Here is a 22,860-nt window from a genome sequence, read left to right as displayed (position 1 = left end):
TGTGTTCCCTAGCCCGGCGGTTTGAAGTGAATCTCAGTTTGTCCTTTGCTTAGACTGACCAGCTCTAATAAACTGTGCTAAATATTTTAGAATTCATAGCAGTCTTTTCAAGCTTGTTTATGTAGCTATATTTAGACGGATGAATCTTTATTCCAAGTGTGGACCAACAGATAATACAGTGCCCAAGCACATTGTTTTCATAATAATACATCTACTATTTTTCCTCGAATGGGATGAGTAAGTGTTGTTTTCATGAAAATCGTAATAAGGATTTGCCCGCTCTGGTCAGTCATGAATCTGTGTGCACTCTAAAAGGAATTTGGGGTCCTTAAAATGGAGGTCCATGAACCACCCATTAGAGGACTTAAGTTTTGTTTTTTGTTTTTTGGGTTTTTTATTTTGGTCATTTGAAAGTGATCTGTACAGAAGGTAAATTCGCAGTAGAGGAAGCATCTGCAAACTCACGTACACAGTGCAGATGGTAATGATTTCTTGATCATATTTATACATTTTTTTCTCACGACTGTCACTTTTGCTCTAAGTGGCACGAAGAAAAATGAAGGGATCGGCCATGTTCCCACCTTTCCAGGATCCTCTGGACTAAATCCACAGGTAGCACTGTGGGTTGTGAGGCTTGTGAAGAGGAGTCGTTGACCCAGGCTGTGTAACCTTCTGCCCGTCCCATGAGGATGAAGTCCATGCGCGGCACGTCTGGGGCTTTTTACATTTTTAAGTGTTGATTTGCACTTGTTTCTAACTTTCTTGCCTGCGTGTGCAGAGTGTTAAATTTTTTGGCTACTCCTTCAAAGAGATAAGAGAAAATTGTCAATGTCAGGGCTATTGTTGAATGAGTACCAAGCAAAGTGCTTGATATTCTTAAATCATTCTTGCTAAGGCTCAAAAACTTCTGACATCAATATTATAATCTCCATTTTACTGATAAGGCAACTGGGGCTCCCAGAGATTAGATAATGTACTGATGAAGATAACACAAGCATTACTATAAGTGGCCAAGATGGAATTTGAAAATAGGTCTATGTCCAAAGCATCTATTTTATTGAACCTTGAGTCCCTACCCTTTTAAAATATTTAATATGTTCAGTATAATCTAAAGATCTGATGTTGTTTGTACAGTTCACACATTAGAAGATGTTTGAAAAAGCAGATTACCCAAACATCTCACTTGATCTATTAACCCCGTTTGGAATATGTTTAGTTTGTGTTCTGAATGAGATGAACGATTTCCCCCAAACTATCTGTTTCCAGTACAGTTTTTCTTTTCTTTTCTTTTTAAAGATTTTATTTATTTATTTGACAGAGAGAGACACAGCGAGAGAGGGAACACGAACAGGGGCAGAGGGAGAGGGAGAAGCAGGCTCCCCGCTGAGCAGGGAGCCCGATGCGGGACTCGATCCCAGGACCCTGGGACCATGACCTGAGCCAAAGGCAGACGCTTAATGACTGAGCCACCCAGGCGCCCCACATTGCAGTTGTTCTTTGTCATGTTTTGAATGGTAGAAGATTCTGGATAGTTTACATGCCTCTAAACCTTAGTCATATCCCCTTAGATCTTTCTACACATGCTATTATGGTTGAATAATTATCTACTCTTCCATTGGAAAATTTCTCTGACATCATCACATTCCCATTCTTCATAGCTCTCCCACAGTCCTTTCTTCTTCCCCAAAGAAAACGTAACTGTTAAGAAGAGACCCCAGGCTTTTCATATTCTTGATTAGGCTTAAAAAAATGGAATTCAGAAGTCAAAATTTTAGTGTTGCCTTCTTGATTCTTGGCCACCACATTAGCTCCCCTAAAAGGGGAATACATAAAATACTCTTGGATGTAAGGAAAGGCAAAGAGTATGAAGAAGAATAGGGAAAGTTTAGTTAATATTTTGAGGCAATGTCTTACTCTGGTGACATAATAATAGATTCATTGACTATTTGTTGACTATTTATTAAATAGCAAGTGCTGTGTTGGCTACTTGGTTGATACTCAGAGATTCACACAACTAGAAAGACAGAATTTAAGCCCAGGTCCAAATAACTCCAAATTCCAAGAATTTCAGCCCTTGTATCAGACTGGGAGATGAAGTATTTGGTGTCAGGAACACATCCATGCAATTCCTTTTGGATCATTATGATAGGCCTTCCCTGACTATATCAGTTCTGCATCAGGATTCTATTCTTCCAAGATAGAACGTACTGATGCTTGGCTCTCTTGGTTTGTTCACCTCACTCCTTGTCCCCCTCTACATAACTTTACATTTCATTGTTTCCTCTGGATCCAGGTCTTAGCACTTCTCATTCTACAATACTCACTTTTTTGGATCACACTTACAACCCTATCTTCAATTGCATTAGCCGGTAAATAGCCCCTAAATCTAAGTGTCCTTCTCCCAGTTCTCTTGTTTTATTATCACCTAATTGTCCCTCTTGAAAATGGACTGTTTCCTCAATCAATTGCAGCTCCTTGTCCAAGCCTCCTACACTACTTTCTTGGTCTTCATTCTCTACCCTTCCATTTTATCCTCCACACTCAGCCAGACTTCTCTTTTTAAGTACACATTTACTGTGATTTTTAGCAAAAACAAAAAAAAGATAGGCATGCCTGTATGGCGCCTGCCAGAGCAAGTCCAGGCTTTTTAGCTCAGAAAACAACTGTCATTGCAAGGTGACTCAACTTACGATTGTAGCCTTGCCTCCTCTGTGGAATCTGACCATGCAGAGTTCCAGTTAGAATGAGATGCTGGTCTTTGGAAAAACAGAACCGTTGAGAACTGACCCAAGACACCGCAGTAATGCCTAATTCTAAGATCTTTTTAGGTAAACGAGGTAACTCTAATGGTTAGGGGCGGCAGAAGGTTAACTACTCTCCCACCACCTTGGTTCCATTACATACTGGAAGAAAATTTGGACAAATTCTGTTGCATATGCCTTTATCAACAAACAAACGTAGAACCCATCCTATAAACTGGAAGACGTTCCAACTCTCTGTTGTGTGTCTGTGTGTGTTCCCAAAAAACTTACAAGAAAGTTTCCCCTGAGGCAAATATGACAATATACCAGTGGCAGGATTAGGCTCATTATGTAATGACATCTAAGAATATTCTTCATCTGAACACAGGACTATTTTGGAATCATGTCTGGAAAAGTTTCCCTAAGGGGGCAGGCCAATGGCTCTACTAGATACTTGTAGGGCTATGATGTGTCTCTGCATTAAGTTAAGTAGTCCCAGTGTCTTGAATAGCACTGATTTTACCATGGAGAGTCCATTTCCAAGATCCATTATATTTAGTAAAAAGCCACTAATTTTAGCAATCAAATCTGATTTCTAACATCTGTTGTGCTAATTAACAAAGTGTCTACTTTTGATCAGAAATAGAGATAGTCGAAGCTTGTAGAGGCTGCCTCTGGAGTGTTGCCTTAGTCTAATTAAAATACTAGCTGACCATCCTGATAAAGGCAACCTGCTGTCTCTAAGCAGAACTTATACTAACACAATATACCAATATCTGTGCTGAAATAAGTACAAAGAAAATAGAGTTATCATGACAACATCGGAGTCCTTTGCTTCTCTATGCCTCTGCCTGTGATTTCCCTTACACTTTTGTTTAAAGCTCATATAAAGGTAGTCCGTCCTTCCTCCCTCCCTTCCTTCCTTCCTTCCTTCCCTTTCTTCCCATCTCTCCTTCTCTCTCTCATACACAGTTCATATTTTCCCTCTGACTTCTAAAGATTTCCCTTATCATCCCAAGGTCCAGTTATTTTCTCCTTCATCTTTACAAAAATGGCACTTTAGACACATCTTAAATAGTCCTTTTTCTTTTGAGTAATGAGCGCTCACTAGTGAATGCTTACTACTTGTAGAACACTGTGATTTCAAGATTCCTTATGTCATTTATTTATTTCCATTAAAGGAAGGCTCAAAGACCAAGTCATGAAGGAAAGAATTATTACTTCAAAATTTTGAAAAATTGTCTAGATTTTGGAACTGGCTCTGTAAATAAAAAACGTAATAGATATACAAAGAAAAACAAGGTTGTAAAGTCAGAGGTAGTCCACTAATAGGAGAAAACAGAAAACACCGGCTCTCCTACATGATGATTATCATATCGGTAGATGTTGGTAAGGTCGTGGGTAAGTTTTCACTAGGAAGTAACTTAGTGAAGAGATTTAAGGTTTCATTTTGCAGGGAGGATCTAGTGCTAGACAAGGTGAATCTACTTTATGTTTGTTCTTCTCAGAGTGCTAACTTTCAATTTTGGTTTTATCTCCTGCCTATGGGGTATGAGGTGCCAGCTTACTCATAATCACGGCAGGGCAGGCTTATAAGAAAACTAATCACTATTTTATTTTTTTTAAAGATTTTATTTATTTATTTGACACAGAGAGAGAGAGAGAGCACGAGCAGGAACACAAGCAGGGGGAGTGGGAGAGGGAGAAGCAGGCTTCCCGCAGAGCAGGGAGCCCGATGTGGGGCTCGATCCCAGGACCCTGGGATCATGACCTGAGCCGAAGGCAGACGCTTAACGACTGAGCCACTCAGGTGCCCCTGTAATCACTATTGTAAAGATGAAAAAGAGAACTCTTCTAGTTCTACTTTAGGAGTTATTACAGGTATTGGACAAAATGAGTTAGAGTGATCTTTCATAATCTCCACCCCTTGACCCTTGAAAAATGTGACCATCTGTTCCATTTCACGCATATGAAACAAATTGGTATTTACATCATCTTAGGTCATAGAATTTATTTTTCTATCTCCTTCAGTTACAGGGTTATTGACTATTAATAGTTCCCGGAACTATTGTCCTCATGTCCATCAGTGAAACAGTACTTTTGTAAATCATTTAGAAACCCTGTAGGGGTTTTTTGCTTTTGTTTTTGTTTGGTTTGTTGGTTGGTTGGTTTGTTGGTTGGTTGGTACTGATTAGATAATTTGTACACACATAAACAATCTAGAATGTGTTTTTGGGTTCCAGAAGGAGAGACCTGTAGTTGTTTTTGGTATACAATTTGCCCAAAGTCATAAACTGTTTAGTAGGAAACAAGCCTTCTCATCTCCAACCCTTTGTTCCCTATATACCACTCTGCTAATTCTTACCCTCTTAAGATTTATAACATCTACATCTGCCTACTGCCCCTCAAGGATGCAAGGGAAGGAAATTAATATCTACTGAAGACCTCCTTTAGGCCAGGCATTTTGCTATATGGCAGGGGCCTATTTCATGCTAGATATCTACCTTAAGAAGGTGCTGTTTTATAGATCAGGGAACATAGTCTCAAATGAGTGAAATTAAAATTAATGACAGTCAAGATTTGACCTCAGCTGCTGGGGTTTTTTTGGGTTCACTATATCATGACGTATATATTTTTTAATTAGTATCACATTTCGGTGTTTGAGACCCTATGTATTCAAATAGTCCAGAAAAGTACCAAGTAACAAAACAAGTAAACTAGAACAATATTGCAAAAATTACAAGGTGTAAAACTCAAGCAGTTTTATTTTATTTTAGAATTTGATTGCCAGATGTTAACATGGCAGGTTTGAAATGCAAAGTGAAATTTATTAAAACAATGATATTTGATAATCACAAAATCAAAATATAAAGATTATATGACTAATGTTTATTTATTCAATGATATATCATCCATTTCTACAGTTTTTTACTGAAAATTTCTATCTTGGGAATGTAAGAAAACATGAAGGCAAATCGGAGACACAATAAAGAAATGTGGCTTAATTAAAAAAACTCATTTATTCAAATTATATCAATGCTAATTTTTTAAAAGATTTTATTTATTTATTTGCCAGAGAGATAGAGAGAGAGCACAAGTAAGCACAGTGGCAGGCAGAGGGAGAGGGAGAAGCCGACTGTACGCCGAGCAGGGAGCCAGATGTGGGGCTCCATCCCAGGACTCCAGGATCATGACCTGAGTGGAAGGCAGCCGCTTAACTGACTGAGCCACCCACGCGCCCCAATGCTAATTTTTAATGATCACATATTTCTATGCTAATATGCCACATGAAAACATAGAAAGTCATCTTTTAAAATGATTTTAAGATTTTATTTATTCATTTATTTTGGAGTGAGAGCGAGAGAGAGCATGCATGTGGGGGAGGGGCGGAGGGGGAGGGAGAAGGAGAGAGAGAATCTGCTTGCGGACTCCCAAGCATATTCCGCACTGAGCTCGGAGCTGGTTGCAGGGCTGGATCCCATGACCCTGAGATCATGACCTGAGCCAAAACCACAAGTCAGATGCTTAACCAACTGAGCCACCCAGGCACTCCAAAAATCACCTTTTAGCATAAAACACATTATTCATCATTGAGCCCTCCTCAAGCCTCATTTTGGTAACCCATGTGCTGAATGATGGCCTCTGTCACTAGTCAGTTTCACGTACGAAAGTAAAAAATATTTGAGAACAATTTTTTTTAAATGGCCAGCTGCCAATAACATCTGACAACTGTTCAGTAGATGTTTAAAAGTTAAAAACTCCCAAACACCCAAATGTCAATCTCAAGCCATTTATATTATCAGTAACTCGCTTTCCTAGCCCATATCCAATATAGCCACCACCTTCATCTTCAGAATGGAATCTGCAATCTACATTTTCTTTTTTTTAAAGATTTTATTTATTTATTTATTTATTTATTTATTTACTAATTTATTTATTTGAGTGAGCGAGAGAGTGTGCAAGCACATGAGCGGGGAGAGGGGCAGAGGGAGAGGAGAGAGAGAATCCCAAGTAGGATCCATGCTGAGTGTAGAGACTGAGGCAGGGCTCAGTATCAGGACCTTGAGATCATGACCTGAGTCAAAACAAAGAGTGGGACACTTAACCGAGCCACCCAGGCGTCCCTCCAATCTACATTTTCTTAGAAGTTTCATTGTTCTAAAAAAATCCATGAATCCTTTGGCTTCTCAGTCCTCCTAAGGAGCATTGACTAATATTCTCTCATATGTCAAAGAGAAAAATATTTATCATTTTTCCAAACTACTTTTTCATCACTGATAGTTTCATATTTTCCTTCTCTCATCAAGGTTTTCATAAATAGTATTTTAAATTCATAGTTTTATTTCCTAACTCTCCAGAGTCCAAACTTCTTTTTTCCCCCCTCAGATATTTTTTTTAAATAAAAATATCATGGTTAATTCAGTCAGTGGAAGGAGAAAACTCTACTGGACCAGTTGGTTGACTTCAAGTAACAAAGTAACTAGCTGATTGATAGGTCTTGCTGTTTTTTGTTTATTCTCCCTCCCCCAGATTTATTGTTAACTATAGTTATATTTTATCCCCAGAATTATTTATTCACAATGATTGCTACAATGTTGGTTAACACACCTATCACCTCACAGAACCGCTATTTTTTTGTAGCAACATTTTAAGACATAACCTCTCAGCAACTTTTAAGTATATAAAATATAGTATTGTTAACTATAGTCACCATTCTGTATATTTTATCCCCAGAATTATTTACCTTATACCTGGAAGTTTATACCCCTTGACCAACATCACTCTCTTTCCCCTCCTCCCCAGCCCCTGGCAACCACCACTCTGCTCTGTTTCTGAGTTCAGCTGTTTTTATTCTGCATGTAAGTGAGGTCATACAGTATTTGTCTTTCTTTGTCTGACTTATTTCAGTTAGCATAATGCCTTCAAAGTCTAAGTTGTTGCAAATGGCAAAATTCCCTTCATTTTTATGGCAGAATTGTATTCTGTTGTATATATCGACCACATTTTCTTTATCCATTTGTCCACTGATGGACACTTTGGTTGTTTCCATGTCTTAGCTATTGTGAATGATACTGCAATGAGCATTGGGGTACAGATATCCTTTTGTGGTAGTGATTTTCTTTCCTTTAGACATATAGTCAGAAGTATAATTGTTGGATCATATGGTAGTTCTATTTCTAATTTTTTGAGGAAACTTCATACTGTTTTCCATAGTACCTGCACCAATTTACATCCTCACCAGCACGGTACAAGAGTTCCTTTTTTTCTACACCCTTGCCAACACTTGTTATCTCTTGTCTTTTTGATAATAGCTATCCTAACAGGTGTGAGGTGAGATCTCATTGTGGTTTTGATTTGCATTTCCCTGATGGTTAGTGATGTTGAGCATCTTTTCATGTACCTATTGGCCATTTGTGTGTCTTTGGAAAAATGTTTGTTTGGGTCTTCTGCCCATTTTTTATTGGATTCTTAATCTTTTTGATGTTGAGTTGTATGAATTCCTTCTATATTTTGAATATTAACCCTCCCATTATCTGATAATTGGTTTGCAGATATTTTCTCCCATTCCATAGGTTGCCTCTTCGTTTCCTTGATTGTTTCATTTGCTGTGCAGAAGCTTTTTTGTTCAAGGTAGTCCCACTTACTTATTTTTGCTTTTGTTGCTTGTGCTTCTTGTAGCATCTCCAAAGAATCATTGCCAGGGCCAGTGTCAAAGAGCTTTTCCCTATGTTTTCTTGTAGGAGTTTTATGATTGCAGGTCTTACATTTAAGTCTTAAATCCATTTCAAGTTAAAATTTGTGGATGGTGGGGGCGCCTGGGTGGCTCTGTCATTAGGTGTCTGCCTTCAGCTCATCGGGGGTCCTGCTTCTACCTCTCTTTCTGCTCCTCTCCCTGCTTGTGCTCACTCTCTCTCAAATAAATAAAATCCTAAAAAAATTATGGAAGATATAAGACAGGTCCAACTTCATTCTTTGTCATGTGGATATCCAGTTTTCCCAACATCTTTTTATTAAAAAGATTATCCTTTTCCCAATGATTATTCTTGGCCCCCTTGTAAAATCCTAGTTTTCTGTATATGCATGGGTCTGTTTATGGACTCTCAGTTTTGTTCCAATGGTCTATGTACCTGTTTTTATGCTACCACCATAATACTGGTTTTTCTTACTATAACTTTGCAGTATAGTTTGCAATCAGGAAGTGTGATACCTCCAGCTGGGCTCCTCTCTTTCAAGATTACTTTCGCTATTCAGGGTCCTTTTTTTTAGTTTCAGAGGTAGAGTTTAGTGATTCATCAGTTGCATATAACATCCAGTGCCCTCCTTAATGCCCATCACCCAGTTACCCCATCCCCCCACTGACCTCCCCTCCAGCAACCCTCAGTTTGTTTCCTATAGTTGAGTCTCTTATGGTTTTTTCCCCCTCTGATTTTGTCTTATTTTATTTTCCCTCCCTTCTCCTATGTTCATGTGTTTTGTTTCTTAAATTCCACATATGAGTGAAATCATATGATATTTGTCTTTCTTTGAGTGACTTATTTCACTTAGCGTAATACCCTCTTGTTTCACCCATGTCATTGCAAATGGTAAGATGTTGTTCTTTTTGCTGGCTGAGTAATATTCCATCACACACACACACACACACACACACACACACACACACACACACACACACATACACACTCACCACATCTTCTTTATCCATTCATCTGTCAATGGACATCTGGGCTCTTTCCATAGTTTGGCTATTGTGGACATTGCTGCTATAAACATTGGGGTGTGTGTGCCCCTTCATATCACTACGTTTGTATCTTTTGGACATATACCTAGTACTGCAATTGCTGGGTCATAGGATAGCTCTATTTTTATCTTTTTGAGGAACCTCCATACTGTTTTCCAGAGTGGCCATACCAGTTTGCGTTCACACCAGTAGTGTAAGAGGGTTCCCCTTTCTCCACATCCTCACCAACATCTGTTGTTTCCTGACTTGTTAATTTTAGTATTCAGGGTCTTTTTTAGTTCCATATGAATTTTAGGATGGTTTCTTCTATATCTCTGAAAAATCCCCCTGGAATTTTGATAGGGGTTATATTGAATCTATAGGTGGCTTTGAGTAGTATGGACATTTTAATAATATTAATTATTCTGATCCATGAACACAGGATGTCGTTTCATTTATGTCTTCAGTTTCTTTCATTAATGTCTTACAGTTTTCAATGTATAGATCTTTCACCTCTTTCGTTAAATTTATTCCTCAGTATTTTATTATTTTTGATGCTATTGTAAATGGGATTATTTTCTTTCTTTTTTTCTTAGATGGATGATTTGTTGTTATTGTATAAAAATGCTACAGATTTTTATATGTTGGCTTTGAAGCCTGAAACTTTACTGAGTTTGTTGAGTAGCTCTAACAGATACTTGGTGGAATCCTTAGGTTTTATTATATGTAAAATCATGTCATCTGCAAAGAAAAAATTCTACTTCTTTCTTTCCTATTTAAGTGCCTTTTATTTCTTTGCTTAATTGCTCTAGCTAGAACTGCCAGTCCTATGTTGAATGGGAGTGGAGAGAGTGGGCACCCTTACCCTGTTCTTGAATTCAGAAGGAAATCCTTCAGCTTTTCATTGAGTATGATCTGTGGGTTTGTCATATATGGCCTTTATTGTGTTGAGGTATGGTTCTTCTGTACTCAATTTGCTGAGAGCTCTTACAATGAAATTATAAATTTTTTGTCAAACTTTTTATGAATCTATTTACAAGATTATATGATTTGTGTCCATCATTCTATTAATGTGGAATGTCATGTTTATTGATTTGCATATATTGATCTATCTTTGCATGCCAGGGATAAATCTCATTGGCCATGCTGTATTATCCTTTTAATGTGCTGTTTAATTTGGTTTGCTAGTATTTTGTTGAGAATTTTTGTATCTATATTCATCAGAAGTATTGGCTTGGGGCGCCTGGGTGGCTTCGTCACTTAAACTTCTGTCCTCGGCTCAGGTCATGATCCCAGGGTCCTGGGATCAAGCCCCACATCTGGCTCTCTGCTCAGCGGGGATCCTGCTTCTCCCTCTCTCTGCCTGCTGCTCCCCCTGCTTGCGCTCTCTTTCTGTGTCAAATAAATAAATAAAATCTTTAGAAAAAAAAAAGTACTGGCTTGTAGTTTTCTTTCCTTGTAGTACTCTTCTTTTTTTTAAAGATTTTATTTATTTATTTGACAGAGAGAGAGACAGCGAGAGAGGGAACACAAGCCGGGGGAGTGGGAGAGGGAGAAGCAGATTCCCCACTGAACAGGGAGCCTGAGGCGGGGCTCAATCCCAGGACCCTGGGATCATGAGCTGAGCTGAAGTCAGCCTCTTAATGACTGAGCCACCCAGGTGCCCCTCCTTGTAGTATTCTTATCTGGCTTTGGTATCAAGGTAATGCTGTCCTCATAAAATGAGTTTGGGAATGCTTCCTTCTCTTAAATATTTTGGAAGAGTTTGAGAGGGAAGCATTATCTCTTCTTTAACTATTTGGTAGAATTTACCAGTGAAACCATCTGGTCCTAGGCTTGTCTTTGTTGACAGGTTTTGGATTAATGCTCTAATCTCCTTAGTTATTGGTCTGTTCAGATTTTCTATTTCTTCACAGTTCAGTCTTGGGAGGTTCTATGTTTCTAGAAGTTTATCTGTTTCTTCTAGGCTATCCAATTTGTTGGCATATAATTGTTCATAGTCACCTCTTACAATCCTTTGTATTTCTGTGGTGCCAGTTGTTATGTCTCCTCTCTCATTTATAATTGTGTTTATTTAATTTTTCTTTTTTTTTTTTTTTTGGTTAGTCTAGCTAAAGCTCGTCAATTTTGTTTCTTTTTAAAAGCCCAGCTTTTCATTTCATTGATTTTTTTTTCTATTGTCTCCGTATTCTGTATTTCATCTATTTTGTTCTAATCTTTATTATTTCTGTCTTCTACTAACCTGGGGCTCAGATTGTATTTCTTTTTCTAATTCCTTGAGGTATAAAGTTAGATTATTTATTTGAGATCTTTCTTTTCTCTCAGATTCAGGCATTTATCACTATAAATTTTCCTCTTGGAACTGCTTTGTTTCATCTCAGTTTTTGTTGTGTTGTGTTCCCATTTTTGTTTGTCTCAATATATTTTCTGACTTCCCTTTTGCTTTCTTCTTTGACCCATCACTTGTTCAAGAGTGTGTCATGTAATATCCACGTATTTGTGTATTTTTCCATATTCTTCCAAACCATTGTGGTCAGAAAAAGATACTTGATAATGATTTTGTGGCCCAACATATGATCTAGCCTAAAGAATGTTCATACATGCTTGAGAAGAGTGTGTGTTTTGCTACTTTTGCCTGGATGTTCTGTATATGTCTGTTAGGTCCATTTGGTCTATAGTATTCTTTAAATCTACTGTTTCCTTGTTAATTTTTTTATCTCAGTGATCTATCCAGTATTGAAAATAGGTTATTGAAACCTGCCAATATTATTATATTGCTGTCTATTTTCCCCTCAGTTCTGTTAATATTTGCATATTTAGGTACTCCAATATTGGGTGCACATATATTACAGTTATTATATCCTCTTGATGAATTGACCCCTTTATCACAATATAGTATGGAGTGACCTTCTTTGTCCCTTGTGACCAGTTTTCATTGCAAATCTATTTTATCTGATATAAATATAGCCACTCCTGTTTTCTTTTAGTTGCCATCTGCAGGAATATCTTTTTCCATTCTTTCACTTTCAGCCTGTGTGTGGGTGTCTTTAAAGATAAAGTGAAACTCTTGTAAGCAGCATATTGTTGAATCTTACTTTTTGATCTATTCAGCCACTCTTTGTTGTTTGGTTGGAGAATTTAGTCCATTTATGTTTCAAGTGATTATTGATAGGTAAATACTTAGTATTGTCACTAAGTTTGTTATTTTCTGTTTGGTTTTTTGTTGTTGTTGTTGTTGTTCCTTTTTCCCCTTCTTCCTCTCTTGCTGTCCTCCTTTGTGATTTTTTTTTTTAACTTGTATACTTTAAGGAAAGGAATTCTCTTTAGCCTCTGTGTATCTACTATAGGTTTCTTCTTTGTGGATACCGTGAGGTTTACATGAAACATCTAACAGATATAACAGACTATTTTACATTGATGACAATTTACTTTCAATTGCATAAAGAAGTCTACACTTTTACCTTCCTCCCCCCACAATTTAAGCAAATGTTGTCATCATTTACATCTTTTTATATTGTGCATCCATTAAGAAATTACTGTAACTGTAGTTATTATTTTTAATTTTAATTTATTCCAGTGTAGTTAACATACAGTGTTATATTAGTGTGAGGTGTACAATATACTGATTCAACAGCTCCATATATTGCTCATTGCTCATCAAGATAAGTGTACTTTGAATCCCCTTCATCCATCACCCCATCCACTTCCCCTCTGGTAACCATCTGTTTGTTCTCTATAGTTAAGAGTCTGTTTTATGGTTTGTCTTGTAGTTTTTTTATTAAATTTTTTATTTTAATTCCAGTATAGTTAACATACAATGTTATATTAGTTTCAGGTATACAGTATCCTGGTTCAACAATTCTATATATCACTCAGTGCTCATCATAATAAGTGTATTCTTTAATCCCCATCACCTAGGTCACCCATTCCCCCCACTCACCTTCCCTCTGGTAACCACCAATTTGTTCTCTATAGTTAAGAGCCTTTTTCTTGGTTTGTCTCTCCTCTCTCTTCTTTTCTTTTCCCATGGTTCATTTGTTTTGTTTCTTATGTTCCACATATGAGTGAAATCATGTGGTATTTGTCTTTCTCTGACTAACTTATTTTGCTTAGCATTATATTCTCTAGCTCCATCCATGTTGTTGCAAATGACAAGATTTCATTCGTTTTTATGGCTAAACAATATTCCATTGTATATACGTACCACATCTTCTTTATCCATTCATCTGTCGATGGACACTTGGACTGCTTCCATAATTTCATTATTGTAAATAATGCTTTGGTAAACATAGAGGTGCATATATCCTTTCAAATTCGTGTTTCTGTATTCTTTGGGTAAATACCCAGTAGTGCAATTACTAGATCATGAGTAGTTATATTTAGAAATTTTGAGGAGCCTCCATACTGTTTTCCACAGTGGCTGCACCATTTCACATTCCCACCAACAGTGCATGAGGGTGCCTTTTTCTCCACTTCTTCCCCAACACTTGTTGTTTCTTGTGTTGCTGATTTTAGCCATTCTGACAGGTGCGAGGTGATATCTCATTGTGGTTTTGATTTGCATTTCCTTGATGTTGAGTGATGTTGTGCATCTTGTCATGTGCTGTTGGCCATCTGGATGTCTTCTTCAGGGAAATGTCTGTTTGTGTCTTCTGCCCATTTTTAATTGGATTATTTGTTTTGGGGGGTGTTGAGCTGTATAAGTTCTTTATATATTTTGGATACTAACCCTCTCTTGGATTTGTCATTTGCAAATAACTTCCCCCACTCTGTAGGTTGTCTTTTAGTTTTGTTCATTGTTTCCTCTGCTGTGCAGAAGCTGTTTATTTTATTGTAGTCCCAATAGTGTATCTTTGCTTTTATTTCCTTTGCCTCAGGAGACCTATATAGAAAAATGTTGCTATAGCTGATATCAGTCAGATGCCTGCCTCTGCTCTCTAACCAGGATTTTTATGGTTTCAGGTCTCACATTTAGGTCTTTAATCCATTTTGAGTTTATTTTTGTGTATGGTGTAAGAAAATTGTCCAGTTTCAGTCTTTTGCATGTAGCTGTCCGGTTTTTCCAGCACCATTTATTGAAGAGATTGTCTTTTTCCCATTGCGTATTCTTGCCTCTTTTGTCAAAGTTTGATTGACCATATAATGGGTTTGTGTCTGGGCTTTCTATCCTGTTCCATTGATCTATGTGTCTATTTTTGTCAGTACCATAGTGTTCTGAATACTACAGCTCTGTAGTATAACTTAAAATCTGGAATTTTGATACCTCCAGCTTTGTTTTCCTTTTTCAAGATTCTTTTGGCTATTTGGTGGTCTTTTGTGGTTCCATTCAAATTTTAGGATAATTTTTCTTTCACATTTCTACACACCAGTAATGAAGCAACAGAAAGAGAAATTAAGAAAGCAGTCCCATTTACAACTGCACCAAAAATATTAAAATACCGAGGAATAAACTCAACCAAGGATGTGAAAGGCCTATACTCTGAAAACTATAAAAGACTGATGAAAGAAGTTTAAGACAACACAAACAAATGGAAAGACATTCCATGCTCATGGATTGGAAGAACAAATATTGTTAAAATGTCCACACTACCCAAAGCAATCTACAGAATTAATGCAATCCCTATCAAAATACCAATAGTTATTTTCACAGAACTAACACAAATAATTGTAGTTATTTTAAATATTATTTTTATGAATTTTTATACTAGAGATATAAGTGATTTATACCACCATTACGGTATTAGGGTATTCTGAATTTGACTGTATATTTACCTTTACCATTGAGTTTTATATTTTTATGTTTTCATGTTCTTAATATCCTGTCATTTCAACTTGAAAAACTTCCTTTAGCATTTCTTGTAAGGCAGATCTAGTGGTGATGAACCCCCTTAGCTTTTATTTGTCTGGGAATGACTTTATCTCTCCTTAGTTTTGAAGGACTGCTTTTCTGAGTATAGTATTCTTGTACTCTTGGCTGACATTTTTTTCTTTCATCAGTTTGAATGTTTTATCCCATTCGCTCCTGGCCTGCAAGGTTTCTACAGTTCAGTTTCTATAGTTTGTTTAAAATGATTATTTTGAATTCTCTGTCAAACAAATTGTAGATCTCCATTTCTTTGGGGTTCATTACTGGAAGTTCGTTAGTTTCCTTTGGTGTTGTCATGTTTGCCTGATTCTTCATGATCTATGTACCTTTGCATTGATGTCTGTGCAATTGAAGGACCAAACACGTCTTGTAGTCTTTACGGAGTGATTTCAGCAGGTCAAGTCCTTCTCCCGTCTATTCTCCAAGCCAATGGGATGACCTCCAGAGTTGCAGTCATTCTGGGTTTGAGCCAGTTTTGCAGCTACTTCTGGGTCTGCAATGAGGTCTGTGTTTGGCAGGTTTGTTGCCAGGGGCTCAGGTGGGCAAGGATCTCCTCTGGTACCGGGGTGTATGGACCTACCTCTAGTACCTTGCTCAGTAGGACAGTGCCTGTATAATTGTCCATTTCAGGGTCCACAGTTGGGTCTTTAGTCAGCAGGCTTTTATCAGGTGTGTGGACAGATATGGCTCCAACCAGGTCCCTGGTTGAGCCTCTGCCTGGTCACTGTATGGGACCCTGGGTGGGCAGGACTTGCTCTGGACCATGGCTGAGAGGATTTATGCACAGATGTCTTATTTGGCCATTTTGCTGACATCATTCCCATTTTTCATTTTTTGTTGAACATTGCAATCAGAATCACTTGAAAGTCATGGGAAGAGTAAATCAATGACTGTATTCGAATTTGTGCAAACTATTGCAAAGAACATGTACCCCAGCTCTTTTCCATCTCTTTAGTGAACAGAATTATAGTTGAAGGTTTAAATTACAGAAAATAAAATTTAAAAAATAAAGTTTAGAAGAAAATATTCCCTGGTACTACCATGTTATGAGTAACCACTTTTAAGTTGTTTATAAACTTAAGTTGAATTGAAAAGATCACAGACCTACTCTTTAAAAACCTTAGCATAGCTTTGTTTTTTCTATGGTTATAAAAAAATGTTAATTTTTCAAAGTTTCTCCAGTCATATAAAGCTCAGACATTAAGATATTAAGTCAATATATGTTCTTGTAGATACTAAATCAATATATGTTCTTACAGATATTAAACAGAATTGAAGAGATGTTACCCAAGATTCATATTTATCTGGTAATTGGGAAGAGACGAAACCTTGAAATCCATATGATTTTGAGGCAGAGAACATTGCTAAATTTAGTATGGTATCTGGCATGATGTTTGCAGTTTGATAACTTTTAAATCAGGAGTTTCCTTCTGGTAGTAAATAAATGCCTAGCCCATTACTGCTCTGACATAGGCTCTAGGGAAAGAGGAATTAGACATCAGTCAAGTGTTCCATTGATTTGAGGATGCTGCTGCAGATGCTCACAAGGGGCTTTTGAGCCACATTTACTACCAAGATAATCTGCATGCGTGCAACTCCTTTTTATCCAAGAGGTACCAGCTTAACTACTATAAATTTGTCCAGATGATATAAAGAGATAGAGAACTGACTGAGGCCTTAGCACCAATTCCTGAGGTGCATTTAAGCTTAATACAATTAATGTACGTATTACTCTAGGCAAGAATCTATTTCCTTTCTGATGAAAGTGTGGATTTTCAGCTTTTTTGTTTAGAGTACATCCCCTGTAAGTTTCAGCACCACTTATCATGGAGCTGATGCTGCAATGTTTAGTTTTGTTGTTCTCTGGTCAATTACCTAGCAACCGCCTGCAGTTCTCTGATGCCTTTGAGCCCTCTGGATGCCTGTACGGCGTCCTAGAGCAGAGTTCCTCAAAATGTAGTCCCTGGACCAGCAGCAGCATCACCCGAGACCTTGCTATAAATGCAAATTCTTGGGGCTCGTGGGTGGTGCAGTTGGTTAAGTGTCTGACTCTTGGTTTTGGTAAGGAAACTTGATAAACACTGACCCCATAGCTCCTAGTAATTCCTTGAGGAGTCCAGGCAGCATGGAGTATATATCTGCAAAGACATCTGTCCTAGAAAATAGCCCGGGTCTTGGGAAAACCCCCACCCTTGGTGTAAAATATAAGTCATGTGATATGCAAATGAAAGATTATTCATTTATTTAATCAACAGATCTGTTTGATCATCTACTAAGCCCTGGTGAGATATCTGAGTCAAGGATATTGTAGTCAAAGAAAAAAGATAAGATGTGAGCACAATAATACCATACATGGGAAAAGAGATCATCTCCAAGTCAAAGATATCAGACTCAAACTCAAAAGAAATCAAAAACAGATCTAGCTGCTGGTTTTTGACAATGGGTAACCATAATTATTTCCCAGGATACCATAAACAAAATCAGTGGTAAGATTTGGAAAGATAAATTTTACAGCTCTATGTGGAATGGGCCAGAAGGAGAAAGAAACAGAGAGGAAGACCTACTAAAATAGAATTATAACAGCTAAGAAATGAGTAGGGCCTGGCCCAGGATGATGGAAGTAGAATCCAAAGGACTTTTACCAATGAATGCCTGAGATTATCAGTAATTAAAAAGGATAAGTGGAACATACGTCGGACATTTGGAGATTAAAGAAGTGAGATTGTAATGTTATTAAAGTGAAATAAAACGTGAAGAACAGAGCTTGAGACGGAAAGCTTGCTATGTTGTGAGCATGTTGAATGTGAGGTGCACGCTGAACATCCAAATTAAGGGGCCCAGGTTACAGGTAAAAGTGGGGTATGGTTGGTAGTTCATGAGAAGGAAGACAGAACTGCACATCTAAATTAGGGAGTTAGCTACATAGAAGTGGTTATTGATGTCATGGGAGGAGAGGAGATTTTTAAGGGAAAGTGGGCTGAGAGAAAAATGAAGCAGGTCACAGAAAACATCTTGAGAAATAACAGCATTTATGAGTTGGAAGAGAGATGCCCAGGGAAGAATCAGAGGAAGAGACAGTGTCATGTAAGCAATAGTGATATCAAGCTGGATCTTACCAGGATCAGCGGACCAGTTGTTTACATCTCTTTTGAGTCATATGTGCTCTGTTCTTAATGGTGTTCATTATTGATCTGCTTTTCAAATGTTTTTAAGCTTAGAGAAGACAGAGGGCTAAGAATGAGGCTAGCCATTACACTTCCCAGATCTGGGCAAACTTCAACATATTATAGTACTTTGTAGCAAACTGGGAGAAAACAACTTCCAAGAAAGAAAACAGTATATGCATGAAATCATTCTACAATGCACAGTCTGGCTTAAGGAGTCCTTCCTTGGCCCATGACCCGTGTACTAGTCTTAGCAACATGTCTGTCCCCTAGAAATAAGCTGTTGACTTGTCTACATCTCCTCCTAGATTGGAAGCTACTGACCGGTATTGTAAAGGAAGTCTTATATCTCATAGATATGGCATGTGAATATCTAATGAATGGACATTTTAATTAAATATTAACTGGTATTACATCCTAGCTTTATTATGTATACTATTTTCTATGATTTCTTACTCAACTTAAGTGTTTACATGAATAAAATGGTACCGCTGTAGACTGCTGGCACATGTGCATGACCTGCTCTAGCAAATGTAATTATCATTTTTGGTGAAAATTGAATTTTATTTATAATATGTACAACTATTTCCTGTTTGAAGAATAAGGAAAATAACAATTATCAGAGTATGGCACATTTGGGATGATTGCTATTTTTCTAAACCTTTTTTTTTTTTAACCTGAAACCTGTTTTGTTTTTTTTTAATCCTCTATACCTAAAGGTTTTCTTTCAGACATCCTATAGCAGAGTTGTTAATTTCTTTTTTTTTTTAGATTTGAGTTTGAATTCTTTTTTCTTTTTTTTTTTTGAGTTGTTAGTTTCCTATATACCTGTGTTAACGTCAGATACAGTTAATAATTTTCTGAGTTTGCCCTAACAAGTTTTAATTATAGAATAGATGGCTCAGGACTATCAGACTACTGAAGTGAACACACCCATATGGATCTGCAAAAGTGAGCTATAGTGTTCCCGTAGTCAAGAGGAGTGCTCCAAAGCCACCCAGAGCAACAGTTAAGGATGTCCCTCGATCTTTGATGTTTTATAACCCCAAAGTTTTAAATTTTCTGTGCCAAATACAAAGCTCATTTTGTCCTGAAATTTAGGGATGTTTCTGATAATCTGACTTGATCTGATAATTGAGTAATACTCTGACAATCATCAAGGAAGTAGAAAAGAGAGCTAAAGATATTGATATTTGGTAAACTCAGTATATTGGTAGTATTTAGATTTGAGGTGAATTATGAATCCTGATAATACATTCTGAAAAGGCAATGGATGAATGAGAGACTATCCAGAAGATACATGACTTATTTCCATTAGAAACAACAAATAGGAAATTTGGGATGTTTAATGTTAAAAAATTAAGGTAAAAATAATGCATGAGAGTAGTCATCAAATATTTGAAGAGTTTCCATGTAAAAAGGGGAAAGAATGAGAAAAGAAACAGATTTTAGAACAAAGTTTCATTCATTTATATTGTAATCTTTTATTCTCATGGTGGATAAACATGATAAAAAAATATTTGGCAGTATTTTATGTGTGAGATAAATGGAGACCAGCAAAACAATATGGTTTTCTAAAATAATTCAGTGGAATAATATTCTAAGTCCCAAAATCCAAGACCTGGCTCCCAGTAGAAAAGTAATTATTCCATGCTTGATTTTATTTTCTCTCCAACAGAAAATCAGTACAGTGCCCACAATCAAAATATCATTCCTCCATGGTCAAGCCAGGTGCAGTTTTCTTTTTTTTCAACAGAGTAAAATGGCCCAATGCAGGATTAGTTGAATGTACAATTATTTAGAGTAAGAGCATACTACCCAACTAAGTGCCTTTTATAAGCAGTCAAGATTCTCCATGACCTGTGCATCAAAAATGTTGAAAGTTAACATTCCATTGCTTTTTTTGTTAATTTTCTTGCTACTGTCTTCACAACAACAAAAACAACAAATAAAAATGTGATCCTTTATACCTCCAACTTAGTTCCAGAATATTTGACATCGTTGAATTCTTATTGAAAATTAGTAAAGGCTTCTTTCTTTGGTCTCCCCAAAGGAGGGCATTTAGAGATGTTTTTTGAAAGAGTTCAATGTTTTCATGTCCTAATGTTTTCTTTGGAGAGCAGTGACTTCAACTTTACTCTGTAATCTTTTTGACAGACAATAAAGATTATGATGCGTACTTATCATACACCAAAGTGGATCCTGACCAGTGGAATCAAGAGACGGGGGAAGAAGAACGCTTTGCTCTTGAAATCCTACCTGACATGCTTGAAAAGCATTATGGATATAAGTTGTTCATACCGGATAGAGATTTAATCCCAACTGGAAGTAAGTTAATGTTTTCATCTGAGAGTGTGCATACTCTTTGTCTGTCTGTGTGTCATCATTATTTTTAGGCAGAATTTTAACTTGTGGTTCTCTACATCAAAAATGGTATCTATCAGTGTCTCAAGAAAGAAATGTCATATGTGTTCATATGAAACTTAATTTTTGACGGCCTGGAGAAGCTAGTTCATTCTTCTGTAAAGCATCTCCTTTTATGAGTCTTGACATTTGAAAAAACAAATGGGAGATTGGTACCTGGGAAAAATATTTCTAGCATTGAGAAAACAGAAGCCCATACTCTATTCATTGTGGTCATTGGCTGTCTTCATATTCTAAGGTATGACCTATCAAGCAATAACTATCACATAACGTGTGCAAGAGAAGCTGTTGGGGCTTTCTGGAGCAGATCTTTGATCCGGTCATTCTGATAAACTCTTTTCTCTTTTCTAGCATACATTGAAGATGTGGCAAGGTGTGTAGATCAAAGCAAGAGGCTGATTATTGTCATGACCCCAAATTATGTAGTCAGAAGGGGCTGGAGCATCTTTGAGCTGGAGACCAGACTTCGAAACATGCTGGTCACTGGAGAAATTAAAGTGATACTGATTGAATGCAGTGAACTCCGAGGCATTATGAACTACCAGGAGGTGGAAGCCCTCAAGCACACCATCAAGCTCCTGACGGTTATTAAATGGCACGGACCAAAATGCAACAAGTTGAACTCTAAGTTCTGGAAACGTTTACAATATGAAATGCCTTTTAAGAGGATAGAACCCATTACGCACGAGCAGGCTTTAGATGTTAGTGAGCAGGGGCCTTTTGGGGAGCTGCAGACTGTCTCGGCCATCTCCATGGCCGCGGCCACCTCTACAGCTCTAGCCACTGCCCATCCAGATCTCCGTTCCACCTTTCACAACACGTACCATTCACAGATGCGTCAGAAACACTACTACCGAAGCTATGAGTACGACGTACCTCCTCCCGGCACCCTGCCCCTTACCTCCATAGGAAATCAGCATACCTATTGTAACATCCCCATGACACTCATCAACGGGCAGCGGCCACAGACAAAATCGAGCAGGGAGCAGAATCCAGACGAGGCCCACACAAACAGTGCCATCCTGCCGCTGTTGCCAAGGGAGACCAGTATATCCAGTGTGATTTGGTGACAGAAAAGCAAGGGACATCCCGTCCCTGGGAGCTTGAGTGGAGTGTGCAGTCCAGTGCCTGGAACTAAATCCTCGACTGCTGCTGTTAAAAACATGCATTACAATCTCTAGAACACGAGGAAAAACAGGGTCTTGTACATATGTTTTTGGCAATTTCTTTGTAGCATCAGTGTCTTCCTGTTTTACCATGTCTCTTACCATTACATTTTTTGACTTTGTTTTATATGTCATTGGAATTTGTAAATTTACATTTTTTTAAAGAAGAGACTTATGTATAGATAGAAAACCCTTTTTTGCTTCATTAGTTTAGTTTTAGAACGGGTTTTATTTTCTTTTCCTGATTTTGTTTTGCTTTTAACATTTCCTTGGGGTGCTTGGACAAATCTATCCGATGGGACAAGGAGCACCGGATCCTCTCTTGGGTTCTGCCTGGGATCAGCAGGGCCACGGGGGCCTTCAGAGAGCAGTGCTGCAAATTCCAGCATTGCCATTTGGGAGGAAGAAAAAAAAAAAAAAAAGATGAGAAGAACACTTGTTCATAGGAGGGCCCCGCCAATCAGAGCCCTGAATCTCTTCCTTGTCCCACCTCATTCCCCACCTCTACCCTTCTAATGGCGGCATGATGTGTAAACTCTGAGGAGGGGTGGGGGTGGGTCTAACTGTCTTAACATTTAATTCACTGCTCGTCAGAATACACTCCAGACCCAGAAGTGTGCTAGTCACTTGACAGTGACCACTACAGAGTGCTAAGAAGAGAAGATCGAGGGCCTGAAAATGGGGGAGAGAGTGTTGTTTCTGTTTTTTAAATGAGTTGATGTACCCTTATATAAATATATATATATATATAAAACACACACACAACAAAAGAAACAAAAAA

General features: G+C 37.7%; 1 protein-coding gene across 1 annotated transcript in view; it reads left to right on the top strand.

Annotated features, from left to right (window-relative positions):
- Positions 1 to 22,173, top strand: part of IL1RAPL1 (interleukin 1 receptor accessory protein like 1) — a 1,385,574-nt gene extending 1,363,401 nt beyond the window's left edge. The window contains exons 10-11 of the mRNA XM_027608280.1: positions 20,647 to 20,817; positions 21,265 to 22,173. Of these exons, the coding sequence (XP_027464081.1) occupies positions 20,647 to 20,817; positions 21,265 to 21,983 (890 nt within the window). The 3' untranslated portion in view covers positions 21,984 to 22,173. The remainder of the gene's footprint in view (positions 1 to 20,646; positions 20,818 to 21,264) is intronic.
- Positions 22,174 to 22,860: the final 687 nt, after the last annotated feature.

This window comes from Zalophus californianus, chromosome X, assembly GCF_009762305.2.
Source record: "Zalophus californianus isolate mZalCal1 chromosome X, mZalCal1.pri.v2, whole genome shotgun sequence".
In the NCBI taxonomy this organism is placed as follows: Eukaryota; Metazoa; Chordata; class Mammalia; order Carnivora; family Otariidae; genus Zalophus; species Zalophus californianus.
This window is presented reverse-complemented; position numbering and strand designations above follow the sequence as displayed.